Below are 15624 nucleotides of genomic sequence, written 5' to 3' on the forward strand. Positions count from 1 at the left end.
ATTGATCATTTCTTGTTGGAGATCGTGAGGGTGATCCGTATCTGGTAGGAGATCGAGATGGTGACCTGTATCTTTGTCTTGATTTCCTCTCTGCCTCAGTCACTTTCAATCTTTTTAAAATTTCCATAAGTAATCTTTTGGACTCTTTATTGTCATTTTCCAGGGCTGTCATTCTTGTCTCCAATGAAGGTACACTTTTAGGTGTGGTTCTGTTAATAACCCTTATGCTCGCATCTTCTTGGTGTGTACTCAGAGTTGGGATTTCTTCTGACTTCTCTTGGAAAGTAACCCTTCTGATTTCTTTGTTAGGCCCCATTATTAACTTCTGGTTGGTGATGGCACTTTTCATATGTTGGACTGCCTCATCCAATGTTTTTGGGTCTTTGTCTAATGTGACCAGTACTGCTCTTTTCTCGGTACATCCCCTTAGGAAGGCATCAATGGTAATGGTGCTCCTGTAGTATTCCGGTGTGTCTGGGTAACCGTCATTTGTAAGGTCTTCAATTCTTTCAGCAAATTCTTCTACGGTCTCGTCTGTGTTCTGTTTTATTTCCTGTAACTGTCTTCTGATGATGTGAGGCTGATCTTTCTTGTCAAACCTCTCTTTCATTTTCTGGCATAAGATGTTATAATCTTTCTGTACATTTTCTGGTCTAGAACTGAAGAATTTTAAAGCTTTCTCTCTTAAACATTCTATCAATTTGTCTAACTTTTCTTTTTCATTCCACATATACTTCTTTGCAATGTGATTAAACTGTACAAAATAAGGTTTCCACTCTGATTTCCCATCATAAGTTGACAATTTTGGAGTAGCTGGACTGCACGGTGTTTTTGTGTTACTTCTGTTGTCTTCTGTTTTCTCACTGCTATGGTAAACATTTTGGGGAGCCAACCTATTTATGTGTGAAATATATTCTTCCTGCTCTCTCTCTGCTTTTATTTGTCTCAAATCTCTTTCTCTCTATTCAATTTCTTTTTTTCTCTTATCTAATTCTCTCATTGTTATCCTGAATTGTTCCTCTCTTTTTGCTCTTTCTTTTTCGTCCAATCTTTGTACTTTCTCTTTCTGATCTACAAATCTTTGCATTTGGTCATCTAACTCTCTTTCTCTCATAGAAAATCTCTCATTCATTTCTTTTTCTTTCATTTCAAATTTATTCTGCATCTCTTCAAATATTTGATCTGCTTTCTCTCGACTAGAAATGGAGCTCTTATGTAATAAAGTTAGTTCTTCTTCTTTCTCTTTAATTTCATCCTCTCTCTCTCTAATCCGAATCTCATTTTCCCTGATCTTTCCATCTTTTACCCATATTTCTCGCTCTAACGCCTGAATTTTTTCTAGTAATTTCTTTTGGGGATCTTCTGAGGGCTTGGTTGTTTGAATGTGTGATATATTTTGATCTGAAGTTTGTTCTGTAGTGTCAGAATGTCTAAGAATAGATGGTACAGTGATTAATCCTTCTTCTACCAAAGGATCCCAGATTGTACTTGGGACATTGGGGATTAATTTTAGATCTTCTAATGTAACCTCTCCCTTTTGATCTCTGACCTCTAATATTGCTTTTGCCCTTTTATCGCCAATATTTCGGATTGTTTTTAAGGTTTCGAGCGAGGCCTCGTTAATATTTATAGGAGTAGTCATGATCTAAATGCTCCTATACCTAAATACACTTTTTTTATTTGATCCTACGTGATGTTTTAACTAAGTCATCAGACATTCCGACGATTTAGTTGTGTTGTTTTGCTTTGAAAAACATGTAGGTGTCTTCTAGGAAAAATAAATAGGGGTAAAAAAAAATGGGGGGGGGGGAATAAATAAATGAATAAATAAAGCTGAAAAAATGAAAAATAAACAAATAGAAGGGAAAGAAAAAAAATAAACTATTTCTCAGAAAAAAGATTGTCTTCAAGGCTAGACGACAAAGAGAAATAAGTTGCTTTCCCACCAAAAAATCTACAAAAAATAAACAAATACTTTTCTCAAAAAAAAATATTGTCTAGAAGAGACAAAGAGAAATTTCAAATAGGCTAGCACAAAATAAATAAATACTATTTCTCAAAAAAAAAATATTATCTATAAGAGATAAAGAGAAATCTGAAAAAAAAACGTGTCTTGTGAAATATACAAATAGAGTTTCTCAAAATAAATATTGTCTGTAAGAGACAAAGAGAAAACAAATGTTTCTCAAAATAAATATTGTCTTTAAGAGACAAAGAGAAAGTTCAAAAAATTCTACAAAATAAACAAAAAGGGTCTCTCAAAAAAAATATTGTCTTTATGAGACAAAGAGAATTTTAAAAAACGGCGCCAAAATGCACGATCTTCTGTGCGGGGTTTATGGTAAAACTGCCACTTCTGACACCAATGTTGTGTTAATATATAAACATAAATGAATACAATGAAATACGGAATAAATAAGCAATAGGTGAGTTACAATGAGTTGATAACTCACCAAAGATTTGAGTCACCGGATCCCACTGAAAGGTCCTGGAGGTAACTAATAAAAACTATTTACATGCTATTAATAGACATTTAAAGTATTCCGATCCCGATCATAAATACAACAATTATTATTACAGTTATGCTGCATTAATAAAGTATTTAAAAAAATAAAACGATTTGTTATCCTTTCAATATATACGTGTCATACTGAGTTAAACAACAAATCATGACCATTTTTATTAATTTCCAAAAAGGAATGGAATGGTGGATATAATTAATATCGTTATTCTACATGTATAATCAAGTAGCATGTTTCATTAATGTTTTACATGAAAGTTTACGTGTTTGATGCCAACCAGGTTAAACTGCACTTATGTTGTACAGCTATTTCTTACAGATGTTAAGATGACAAAGAATTGATTAACTGGGGAGAAAGGGAGAGTTTGGGAGTGCTGCTTGTGTAGTTTTTGAGGAGAGCGTCACTATGTTTTGAGACACGTATTCAAAGCATCTCATACCCTCTGATGAATGACCATATAGGTGTCCAGTCTGTGGATACAGTCACTTCGACTACAACAGCTTTAAGAAACATCCCCTGTGATATTCTCTACATGCAGTTTTGAAGGGATCCTCTTCTGTTCCCCTTCCTACCTCAGCTGACGTCAGGGAGGACAGCAAGGTGGTCTTCACCAGGATTCGGCAGTTGACGCTGGAGGATTCTGTGGCCCACTGGGAGAGGAAGCGTCGAGTTCACACCACGGTACAGGTTATACCATCTTCCCTGTTGCTCTACGTACCATTCTTCCCTCCACTTTCCCACCAAGTGGAACTTCAGCAGATAAGCCAGTCAGTGATGTCCAAGTTGCGACTTCAGCTGTTTCTACTTGTGAGCCTGATGTACCTGCTTGTTGTCCTGATATGCCTGACACACCTTGTGTACTTGTTATTAAGCCTGTTGTGCCCAGCAAGGAAGATGTTGACTTTTGTCCGAGTTCCCTCTCTTCGAGAACACCAGTGAATTTGATACAGTCACCTTCTCGTACCTGTGACGTAGATCTCCCCATACAAAGAATAGATATCTAGGTTCAAGGAGATCAACCGGAGGCAGGTGAGAGCCCTCAGGAATAATACCACGTTGACCTGCAGCGGCTGCTCAGAGAGAACCTGCCTCTGGGTGCGTCCACCTTGGTACTCGAGAAGGAGAGAGACCTCAGACTGTACGGCGTAGGAAGTCCCCTCCCTGCCAGCTGTAAAATCCATAGTGGTCAGCGACGTGGACTAAGGAGTCATTCCCGCGCCAACAATCATTCCTCTCCTTTGGAACATCAGACCCCAGAACGAAATCGAGAACATTTTAATAGGTTCAAGTACGGGAAAATCAGTGATGTAAAAGTTTCTCAAGTAGAAATTAGAGTGAATACCCTTTTCTGTACACTTTGTTTCGCAATATTACGAAATAGGTTAGTAAAAAAAATTGTATTCTTCTACATTTATTTATCATTATTGAAATTGGTTTGATCAATCAATTGTTGTTAACTTATTTGAAAGTATGAAATTATATTATAAACATGAAATATTTAACATGAATCCAGAATCTGTTTTAATGTATCCATTACTTGTTGATATAAGCGTCATGTGATCTGTTTTTCTGCAAGAATTGCATTGTTGATATTTATCTTGTTAATTTGTTTACATAGATACTATATAAATTTTATGTATGTGTTTGATACATAAATTTGAAACGGTATGATACTGGTTTGTAAGAGCGTTGTCATGAGAATTTTGAGATGGTTCATAATCTAATATTTACATTATAGTGTATACTCACGCGTATAAACCTGCGTTTAGTGTGAATTATTGGTGTGTGAAGCATACAGACTTGCAGGTAGGCATAGTTTTCATGAAGAGCCAGCTTCCCTAATTATATTACGTTCAGTGACGGTTTTCATAGGTTGGTGCGACGTTAATGATTGGTCGCGTTTCATGATGTCAGTGTACTACGTATGTAACGATGAGTTGTAGCAGGCAACAGGGATTTTGACTGTTTTTGGGTTGTAGAAAGGGTTATTATTTAAGTTTGTTAATTTTATTACATTTATTATAGAAAAACTTTAGAATATTGGGATGGAGTTGGTAATGGTTTGTTATAAATAAGTGAGTTTATTATCAGCTATATGCTGTGTTGTTTACCGTGATATGTATTTATTTGAAATTACTACAATTTGTTCACGAAAAAAATGTGTTCAGAATAAACCGTTTATTTGTTAAATTCGCAAGACTTGTTTTTATATTATTTTCGCCTTTAATTCGGAAGTAGAGAGAGAACAGAATTAATTAAAACTTTATTGTTATACACCAGTGAGCTTGTCCGGTGTCGTTACATTACCATATACATGTCCCACTAAACACCCTACATGTCTCACCCTAATAGATTTAATTATGAATTTAAGCAGTATTATATACTTGACATTTCAATTAAAGTAAATTAAGACATAATGTGGTACTTTCAAGTCTCTCTTTTATATATTACCACTATGATAGATAATTATAACATGTAGTCTGTAATGGGGATTAAGACGTCTGCTTGGTATCTCAGTGGTGGAGTACCAGCACAATTAGATATCATTGAGATGGTGGCCATTTCAAAGGACCCCGTTTTTAGCAATGAACTTGAAAAAGAAAGGTAGCTGAAAAGGGTTAAATTTGAAGGTGTTTGATATTAAAGGGGACAAAAAGTAACAAGTTCCTAAAAAAATACAATGAAAAAAGAAACGTATTTCTATGAGCATTGTTGCATATCCTCTATCAAAGTATGGAAGGAAAATCACAAATGTTCCATACCCAGTTAATTGTTTAAGGCTGAGTGGACTTAAGGGAAAGAAATTATGCACCAAACAAAGGTTTTAAATGTTTGACCTTGACCTAGAAACTCTGTTCAAGGTCACTGCACATCAATTGACCACTGGTACTCTGTGAGTGAAGTATGAGACACATTGGACACGGAAGGATTTTTCATATGTTTCTGCTATGACCTTAACCTTTTACCTAGAAACATATTTCAAGGTCACTGCACACCCTTTAGCAAAAGATACTCTGTGGATGAAATAGGAGCCAGATTGGGCCAAAGAGAGAGAAGATATGCTCCGGACAAGAGTACACGGACGGACGGACAGACTGATTAATACAGGGCGCCTGTCGAGCGGAAGATCCTCAGTTCAAATACCAGTCCGTCAAACATTTTCTCCTGTCTATAATGATATTTGTCAAATTGTAGCAAGGCATACACAAAAGAAAATACAAAGATTATATTTTCAGTAAAGCTTTCTCATATGAAATTCTTTTGAAATATCCATAATGTATGCCATTTAGAAAATAGGTTTTCTTAAGATTCATTAACCCTCTGCTCACTCATATGAAATGTTGTTTGAATCTTCGTGATTTTCCAAAAGGCATGTAATTTTTAAGTTAAATACAAACAAGTGTGGCATAGTTTGCGAGGCAAAATTGGACGAAAAAGACACTTCAACTTGGCAAATATATTTATGTCATGAAGAGTTATCTCTCTTATCGGCAATGATAATCAAGATTTACAGGTCAGTTCACTCCAATGGTTGTCGGATATACTGAAACCAATTGTGCAATTCACAACTCGTTTAAAATGTTTCGCGTAAAGCACATCTATAATCTAAAGATTTCTTAAGCAATTCCATTTGGTCACTTCGATTTGTGAAGAAATTGCTGAGATGTGTTCAATATGTGGTAAATCAACTATGCATTCCATGTCACAAAAATAACAGCGGAAGCATAGTACACATAGATTTTGCCAGGCTGGCAAACTTTGAAAGGTAAAGGAAAGAAGTATGTCCCAGTTCTTGTTCCAGTGGACCTGATACCAGCCATCAATATTTTGACAACGTACAGGTGACACAGGTCAGAGTTTGACATCAGGGATGAGAACTGCTTTGTATTTGGTACAAAAAGTGGATTGTCTCATTGATCAGGATAGCATACTGTTGCAGGATTTTGTGAGAGCGCTTAGCATAAACATCACAATGACTGCAACAAAAAATGCGACACAGAATCTCATCCATATATGCAAGATTGGACATAACAAAAGAAAACAGGACAATCTTTAAAACACATGGACCACAAAGAGCACATAAATAAGGAAAATTACCAATGTCCCGAAGCAGAACTGCATCTGCGATGGGAAAGATGTTAAGCTCCATGGATGAATGTATGCCTTTGTTTTTCAATGTGTATAATTACGTTTATGCAGCATCTGTAAATTGTACTTTTAGCTCACCTGATCAAAGGCTCAGTTAAGCTATACTTTTGCTCAGAGCCATAAAGCAGTGAGAGATCTTTTCGTGCCAGCACCTGATGCTGCACCGGACCTCAGTTTACAGTCTTATCTGAAGGAACGTTCTCCAGCAAACATATTTATTCACTCATTACATGGTAAAAGTAAGATGAATTTTATAACCGGAAAACCCATCGCATCCACAAAGACGGTCTAGATATGAGTCTGTCCCAGGATCGGTGCCTAATCAAAATAGATGTCATATTAGTCCATGAGCCACTGGGGGTGGTCGGTACCATTTTGGGTGAATAAACTTTATAGTGATATTTGGTAAGGTATACCCCTAACTAGTAAGAAAATGTATGATAGCATCAAATCCGTTGTGGCTTCAATGCTGGAGACAGGGTTATTGCCCTTGATTTCTTCAAATTTGGTATTTTGAGCTAAAATATTTGCAACCTCCAAAGTATTTGTCACACAGTTGCCAATCGTGATAGAAAGCTCTATTAGTACGTGCAATCACTCAGAGATATGAGGGTGACCATATTAAAAGAGCATTAGCTGGGTTACTGACCGTAAATCTAACAAAAATTGCATATTATTCCACTTTTATTCAAAATGACCCCCATAAACTTGTATAACTATCAAGATAAGTATCAAAGCAAATATACATTAAGACAAATAATTGTTCACTTGTGTTGCTTAATTTCTGATGTCAAAAATGTTAAACAAATTACCAAATTTACTTAAAAGAACATAGAAGTGTCCATTATCAACAGGGTTTGTCTTGAGATTAAAGAAATAAACCATTTTACATTAAGGCTCTTCTTGAAACCTGACCTTCACAATATATCATTATATCAACGTTACCAATCATTTTCATTATCAATTATGCTTTCATCCTCATTCACTTCACTGTCTGATTCGTGAAGTGACACTCGATTTTCACAATCAGCAAGTTTACACATATCAGTGCAGTTAAGTCCATTTAGCATGCACACACATTTCGGCATTGTACATTTTTTAATGCAGTTACAGGCCAACAAGTTAGGTACTGCCTCAGGAGCTGGCTGAAGGTCCATCCAATGCACCATCCAATGCACTACTAAATGTTGTACACCCTCTTCCTTCTCCATCTTCCAACCTCTTCCAACTGGATTAGGTACTTCAGGATCCTGTCGAAGACATCTTTGCCATATTGCTGCCTGGTAATTTGCTCTTTGGCAGTGTTTCTTCAAACAGTCTAAGCAAGGTGGAAGTTGATGGCTCTCTATCTCCCCCCTTTTTAGCGCAAAATAGGTCGTATCTTAGGTCATTTACTTTTCTGGATGATGCCTTTGGAGCATAAAGACGACAAGTAAATGCTTCTAACTTAGTCATCAAATCTTCAGACAGGTCCCATTCCTTCCCTAGCTCTTGGAACATTTCTTGTACAGCTTTGCTCCCAGTCATCAGTTTCAATGGACTTGCTTTTCCTTTCCCAGCAAATGCACTTACAGTATCACATCCAGTGAAGGAGTGCAACCCCACTAGTGCCCGACATGCTTCATTTCCGATGCTGGTGGCAACTTAGTTTATATCAACCAGTCTAGTGCGAGTTTTACTCCCACATTTCATAAACATCGGAACTCCAATCTCGTCACTGAATGCCAATGCCATGATGAAAACATCAGTGTCCTCTGAACAGATCTGTATAGCACTATATCCCTGCCTTGCTGCATGAGCTGCATGAAGAAGTAAGCGTCCATCTGCCTCTTCTTGAAGGCTGTGGAGATCTGCTATCTCCTCGTGGTCTTGAGATATTATTTTATAACATTTTTCTATCACGTTTGCATAGAAAACCTTTCCTTGCAGCCTTTTTTTAAATTCTGGCTTCATCCATTCGTTCACTAGAAATTTAATGATGCTATTTTTGTTGTTAATCGTGCTCAAGAAAGCCCTGCACTGTCTGACGATTTGAGTGCAGGTTATATTCTGAAGTTGATGACCATCTTCCCCTCCTCGAAGTGATCTCTCACTGTTCTTGATCGAGTTCTCTATGTATGTGTCAAAAACAACATCTATCCTGTCACTGTTCACCCCGGACCTTAGTGCCATTGAAAAAACTGTGTTTGCAATATCTCCAAATGTATTTTGATCACCTTTCACCTTCTGAACTAAGCTCATCCCGTCAATCACTGACGCAGGATTTTCTGGCAGTTGTTCAGCTACAGAAACATTCTTCTGTAATGCTGCTGCTAATGCAGCTTTGTTTGTCTTTCGCAGCATCCCATCTGGTGTGGATAGAGCCCACGGCAACGGTCCTAATGGGTACGAAAGAATACTCTCCATTTGTAGGTTACGACCTTGTGCCATCACAATTATCCGACCAAACAAGGTTCTGTCAGCTTTCAAGATTGCTACGCGTCCACATGATTTCACCTCCCGCTTCTGACTCAAATTGCTGAATGTCTTAAGTCTTTGAGTCTTCATCGGGTCATTGAACTTTTTATCTGGTGGATCTGCCTCCAGCCTTTTTATTTCTAAAGTTTATATAAGCTTCCTCACCAATCTGATAAGCATGCAATAAGTCTGTTGCTATTTCTCTTGGTGCAACCCTGGCAGTTGATATGCTCACATGATCCTGCTTCTCTGCAAAAGGGTTGACCCATTCTTTTACCAAATCGACAACTGCTGACACAGCTTGTTCGTCTTTCTGAATTCTTGGACCTCGCAATTCTGTATGAGGTACACCTGAAGATTTTTCTCCAACCATGTGCCGTAGAAGTCCCAGAAAGGAACTTCGATACTCTGCAGTAATATAGTAGCGTTTTATAGCTGCAGCTTTTAAACTGAATCGAGCTGTTCCACCAGGTGTCTGTGTGTCCTTATTTACGGTGATCTCAGTCGTCTGATCCACGGGTATTCGTCCAAAAGGGTTATTGCCAGAAATTTGCACTGTAAATTGTCCACTTTGGAAGGCCTCATATACACAATGATGACTTTCCCTTAGATTTGTCATCTGAGCAAAATGTGGGAAAGATATCGCGCATAATTCAGTTTATCGTATGCAAAACACTAGGGGATAAGTTTGCGTACAGCGTAGAGATGCAGGTTCCAATTTCCTTCACGCGTCGCACGAAGGAGACCAAGAATAACGTCTTCAACGAAATCAATATATGACATCCAGAATGTAGAAAGTTCCCCATGACTAACACGAAGATGTTCGAGAAATTCTTGCCATAAAAGTACAAGGTCCTGGAATAATTGACTTTGAAGCAGAGCATTTTGATTTTCTTGGTTGATGTCACTTGCCATGTCATTCACTTGATCCAGAAATGTTCTAATGTCAGCAGCCTTGTCTGGATAATTTTTCTCCACCCAAGGTATGAACTCGGACCAAGCCAATCTCAGGAGCGCCTCATAGATACACATGTATTCTAACAGCACGATTGTAATGCTTACCATCCAGGACAACATTTATTGACCCCTCAGCAACTATCCCGGACTCTATGCATATGTCCTTTAAACCGGCATCTCTAAATCGCTTTCCAAGAATCGATAACGCGTTACAAATAGTGTGGAATGTTCCCATTCTAAGCAAAATGTGAGAAAACGCTCTTTGTGTTTCCAAACTATTTCCGTAGCTTTGGCATAAAGTACTTGATCCATTACCACAACTATAGTTTCCAGATGTAGTTCTAGTCTAATCAGTTCTGACTGATTCAAAATTTTAAATACTGTAGACAAATCAGTTGCAGGGGCATTGATTGTAGGTAAGTGTCCAACAACATCCTCCGAGATGAGTTCTTGATCCCTTATACAGATGTTGAACCCAGTCCAACTTGGTACTGACTGATTGCTTGAGTCAGAGAGTCTTGCAAGCACCCATAATAAGTTTTCCTTACTGGCTATTAAGGAAGCCTGCTTTGTTTCCAGGGTTTTATCTGCTGTTGAAAGTGGTTGTGGATCAACTCGTGTACCAGCTATATAGACTTCGAGTTCCTGATCTCCAACAGTCAAAGATCTCTGCTTTTGCTTTTCAATACGCGGCAATTCAACTTGTTGGGGATGTGGGCCATGTATAATAGGCTGTATTGCTATCCCATTTACACGATGAGAGGTGCCCTTTCCTGTCAGAGTTTCTTCCAGTCTATCTATGTTGTCCCATGCCAAATTTGTGAAGACATAGGGCTTTATGGAGGCTGGTATAACAACCCTGCGGTTCAAGCCAGCTGCTAACTTTTGAAGACAAAGTGCTGTGTCATTTTCTTCCAGCTGTGAGTAAGATATACCATGCCCAAGTTTATTTAATATCCGAATGAGCTCAACATTCCCTGTGAGTGTTTTCACTGCGTTTGGCAGAAGAAGGTGTTTCGGTGGCTTGTGTTGGCCACATGATACAGCATAAATGATATCCTGGCTGAAGGACTGGACTAGAGTATTTATTCTTTCTGTTTGATACTTACTCTCAGGGTCTCCAGCTAAAACACCACAGAGAAATCTCTCCAGCGAATTTGGTATGGCGATATAAGCACTTTTCATATCTGCTGGATGCAATGGCCAAGGTGTCGACTTCATTTCTTCCTTTATGATCGATCTGATGTGAGACGACGCCTTATCTGTTGTTCTATTGATGTCAGTAGATTTTGTTTTCCAAATCCTCAGCTCTCTCTGAAGATTTTGATTTTCCACAAGACGAAAGACCACCTTTAAGCAATCGCTTAATGTTAGCTTAATGGTGACTTAATGGTGGCTTAAAGAAGTTAATTCCTTTAAGCCACCATTAAGCCACCATTAAGCTGCAACTTACAGGTGCTTAATGTCCAAACTTCATTAAGCTACCATTAAGCCACCATTAAGCTGAGCTTAATGATGACTTAATGGTCAATCCTCATTAAACTTTTACGCATCTTATATAGAATCTTTGAACTAACTTTTAGTTATTTTAATATCATTTACGCAAAATCTATTCCAACTCATAATTCTGTCTCGATCATAATTTCTACGAGTTTTTTGTCAACATGCTTAATCTTGATCACTGGGAACAAAGTTAGCTAATAGCCACAGGGGCTTGCTCTAGGTGTCTAATTTTTTCTTAAAATCATTTACAGTGATAATAAAACAAGACATCCTGTATCAGAACCGTATATTATTTTTTTTAAATAAATCATTATTACATGCGTTGTTTTTATTATTAGTGTATATGATTTTTAAAAATAAATAATTATTACACACCGTGAGCAAGTCCTTGTGAAATATCTTAAATTTACAATACCAAAAATCAATTTGTTCTTAAAATTATCTACATTGATGAACACAAAATATATATTACTTTTTAAAAACAAAATGGTATTTTTATTTCATGTGTTAAAAGAAACATTCCGCTACAGAATTCACAGGAAGATATAATCTCATGAAAAAAAAATCTCTGTCCTTTTTTTCGGGGGGGGGGGGGGGGTGGCTACTGGTATACAAATGTTTAGTTTTAAAAGATTTACTTTTACCATGAAAAAACTTTTTAATGGCTTTTACATCATAAATAATTCTAATTAATTCGTTATTTTTTTTTTAATAATGCAGCGGTAAGTATCTGTCAAAATCTAGTCGGTCTTCAATGATTGTTATTTCAAAATTGATTTTCAGAGGAACGGCCGATCAGACTAAACATGACATCCGACCAGATGTATACACATTGAGAAACGGGGTAAGATTAACAGATGATCAGTGTACAGTAAACCGACTGGTCAGACAATAGATCTTAATTAGGTGTCCACCGTCCTTGGTCAACTAACAGGAAACTACACATACACAACGTACACTGACAGATTTTAATGATCAATTATTTTTTAAAAATTTAAATTTAACGCAAGCATATAACAAATTAAAAATTATGATTCATCGTAAAAAGTCAATTATTTTGATACCCATTATGATACAAAAAGAATTGAAACTGAATATGATATTCTAAAAAAAGTTTTTGTAAACGTAATTAACCAGGTAACTCTTCCGCGAGGATTGTCACTAAATTGTTGACACAGAAACCGTTAATATCCGCAGTATATCAAAAATAATAGTAGAATCTGTTTTTCCTCTTTCTTTTTCGATGATAGACTTTTGTGTTTTATCTATAATTAATTTATTTTCAATCATGATTTAATGCTAACATTTCGAAAATTTTCGAATAACAGAGCGAAGAACTCAATCATATTACATCAATCTAAAAGCCGAACTCAGTGTAGAAATATATATTAATGTGTTAAGATCCACAAATAAAATTGTTTATATTTTGATTAATAAATCAATTCAAGACTTTTGGAAATGTTCAACAAAATACTAGTAAATACCTTTACAAGTCCAAACAAATTTTGAAAAAAATAAAGGTTAAATATTTAATATTTTCCTTTTATTATGAAGAGCGGCGATAGCCTAATGGATAAGGCGTTTGCCTTGCAACCCTAAGATCAGGGGATCGCGCCCCGACTGTGGCGTGTTTTTTTTTTTTTCTTTTGAATTGAATTTCGTTCTTTTTCATTATTTTTACCAAATCAAGATATAAGCGAACTCTACATTTATAATATTGATAACAAATCACTATAAAAATAATTTTTCACCCATATAAACAATATTATGGACTGCGTAATGTGGCTTAATGGTGGCTTAATGGTAGCTTAATGGTAGCTTAATGGAGTTTGGACATTAAGCACCTGTAAACCATTAAACCACCATTAAGGACCTATAAGCCACCATTAAGCCGGACTTAAAGGGTGTGTTTCATCTTGTGTTCTACAACAACGTCCCTCAATAAAACACCTTCAGGAAACATGAGAAGCTTTCCTTTGTTGTCTGGCAAAATATCAACTGATTCGCCAAGCTCCGTCTCCAGTTTTCTTCGAATATGTTTCCTTGTTGTGTCTTGCATATGCTGAACTCCTAAGGACAGCATAATAGATTCTAGCTTTTCTGTCAAAAACGTAACGGGTACAATACTTTTGCTATCAAGAACATCACTTCTGATAAATTCAAATAGTTTCTCATATGCCTCTCTTACAATTTTTTGATATTGTTCATCTCCATCAGATTCAGTGTTTGTTTGATCTGTATCTTTCAGTTCAGATTTCTTGACTTTGGTGTACTCCTTGTAGCAAGAAATATGATAATGAGCTTCAGCAGCAACGATATCCCTACTTGTAACTGCAATGATTTTGTCATCACCTCTCTGAATAGCACATTCTCGTAATGTTTTGTCTGCTCGCAGCTGTACTGCTTGGACAAGTTTTTCTCGTGATTGAATGTTCTTAACCCGTTTCTCTTGGTCACAAAAAATACATTTCTGTTCATACACTCTTGCCTCTGTCGATGATTTTCTGCTTGATCTTTTTGATGTTCTTCCTGTAATGTAATGGCACACCTTGCTGATAATTTAATTTATATATATAAACTTACTAAAGCTAAATATACTGAAAAAGAAAAAAAAAATAACATTAGACATTTAAGCATCCATGCAATATGTTATGTTGACTTAGTGGATATATTTTAAACTTTCCCGCCTTTTACCGCTACTTCCTGCCTCGTCAGATGGGCTTTCTTCTGCTTTCCTTTTCAAAGTATCCAAATCCTCTTCATGGTGAAGAGGCTTCGGCATTTTCGATGATGGTATATTTTAGGAATTTCCTTTTCTTCGAGTTTTTCTGAAAGTTTTAAAACTGGTTCATGATTTCTAATTCTAGCAGCTTCTAACAATGTAAGCCATGATTCATAGTTTACAGGACTTATTAAGTGTTCATCATCATCTATTGATTTGTTCATGTGAATAATGCATCTGGATTTGTTCTCGGCCATGTTATCACTTCATCAAACCTGTAAAAAAGCATATTTCATTTGTGACACATGAAAAATAGAGATTATTAGGATACTGTTTTAGAATATGTTATACCCTTTTGACCTTATGACATATTGACTTGATGGGTCTGTTTCACACATCCTTTGTCAAAAGTACCCAACTGTTCTTAATCAAAAATCTATAATAGTATAATCTCTATGTAAAGTAAAGAATGTACGCACAGAGTAAATCAAGGGAATTTTTCTTCAATTTTCATTTTTAGGGTAGGGATAAAAATTTGATTTGAAATCAAGTATATATATTTGTTACTGAAACAATGTTTTTAAATGTTAATAATTGAATACAATTCTTTAAATGAAATGACCATGCAATATGTTTTGATGTGAAAATTGTCACAGTAGTAATTTCTTTCTGCTTATTAAAATTTCAAAACTGCATATTCCACTTCTTTAAATCAATGGTAGACTTATATTATAATATAGTTTACAGGACTCATTACAGGGCCAATATTGAAAAATAATTGGACAGGGTAATAGCATGGTCTGCATTCAAAAGAATTTTCAATAAAAAACCATTCGAAAGAAGATGTAAATTGCGTATTGAAAACCACACCCTTTTCTTTCACAGACACAAATGAAAGAACGAAGAATTTGGGTTGATGTATATAAACAGTTGATACACTATTAAAGCCACAATCAATTGAATGCTATCATACATTTTCTGAAGGTAGAGATGTTTATCCTTCAAAAAATAACTATGAAAATTATTCACCCAAGATGGTACCGATACCGAAAAATTCATGGCCTGGCTCATGGACTATATACGTTGTATAATTTGTTGGACTCGAGACGCATCATCTCTTAAAACACTTATTCATTTCACCAAGAATTACCGTGGCACTATTTGACCAAAGTTTGCTTTAATTTGATCTGTCGGTTGCTATGTTTTCTTTTGCCAGTGTGTTTGGTTTTGCTGACCTAAGGACGAGGAGTCTCGTTGATGTGAAAAGAAAAGTGAGGTTTTTAAACGCATTTATTTATTTCTTTAAAATTTGAT

The 15624-nt window shown here is 36.2% G+C and overlaps 1 protein-coding gene across 1 annotated transcript; it reads right to left on the reverse strand.

The window, feature by feature from the left end:
• Positions 1-13485: 13485 nt before the first annotated feature.
• On the reverse strand, positions 13486-15351 carry LOC134246311 (uncharacterized). The gene is made up of 2 exons (XM_062728634.1): positions 14283-15351; positions 13486-14117 (listed from the first exon to the last, which is right to left on the reverse strand). Exons 1-2 carry the CDS (start codon positions 14368-14370, stop codon positions 13486-13488), a joined length of 720 nt encoding a protein of 239 aa, XP_062584618.1. The 5' UTR covers positions 14371-15351.
• Positions 15352-15624: the final 273 nt, after the last annotated feature.

The sequence above is a fragment of the Saccostrea cucullata genome, unplaced genomic scaffold, assembly GCF_032062105.1.
Source record: "Saccostrea cucullata isolate Sc308-1 unplaced genomic scaffold, CSIRO_AGI_Scuc_v1 ctg3994, whole genome shotgun sequence".
NCBI classification, from domain to species: Eukaryota; Metazoa; Mollusca; class Bivalvia; order Ostreida; family Ostreidae; genus Saccostrea; species Saccostrea cuccullata.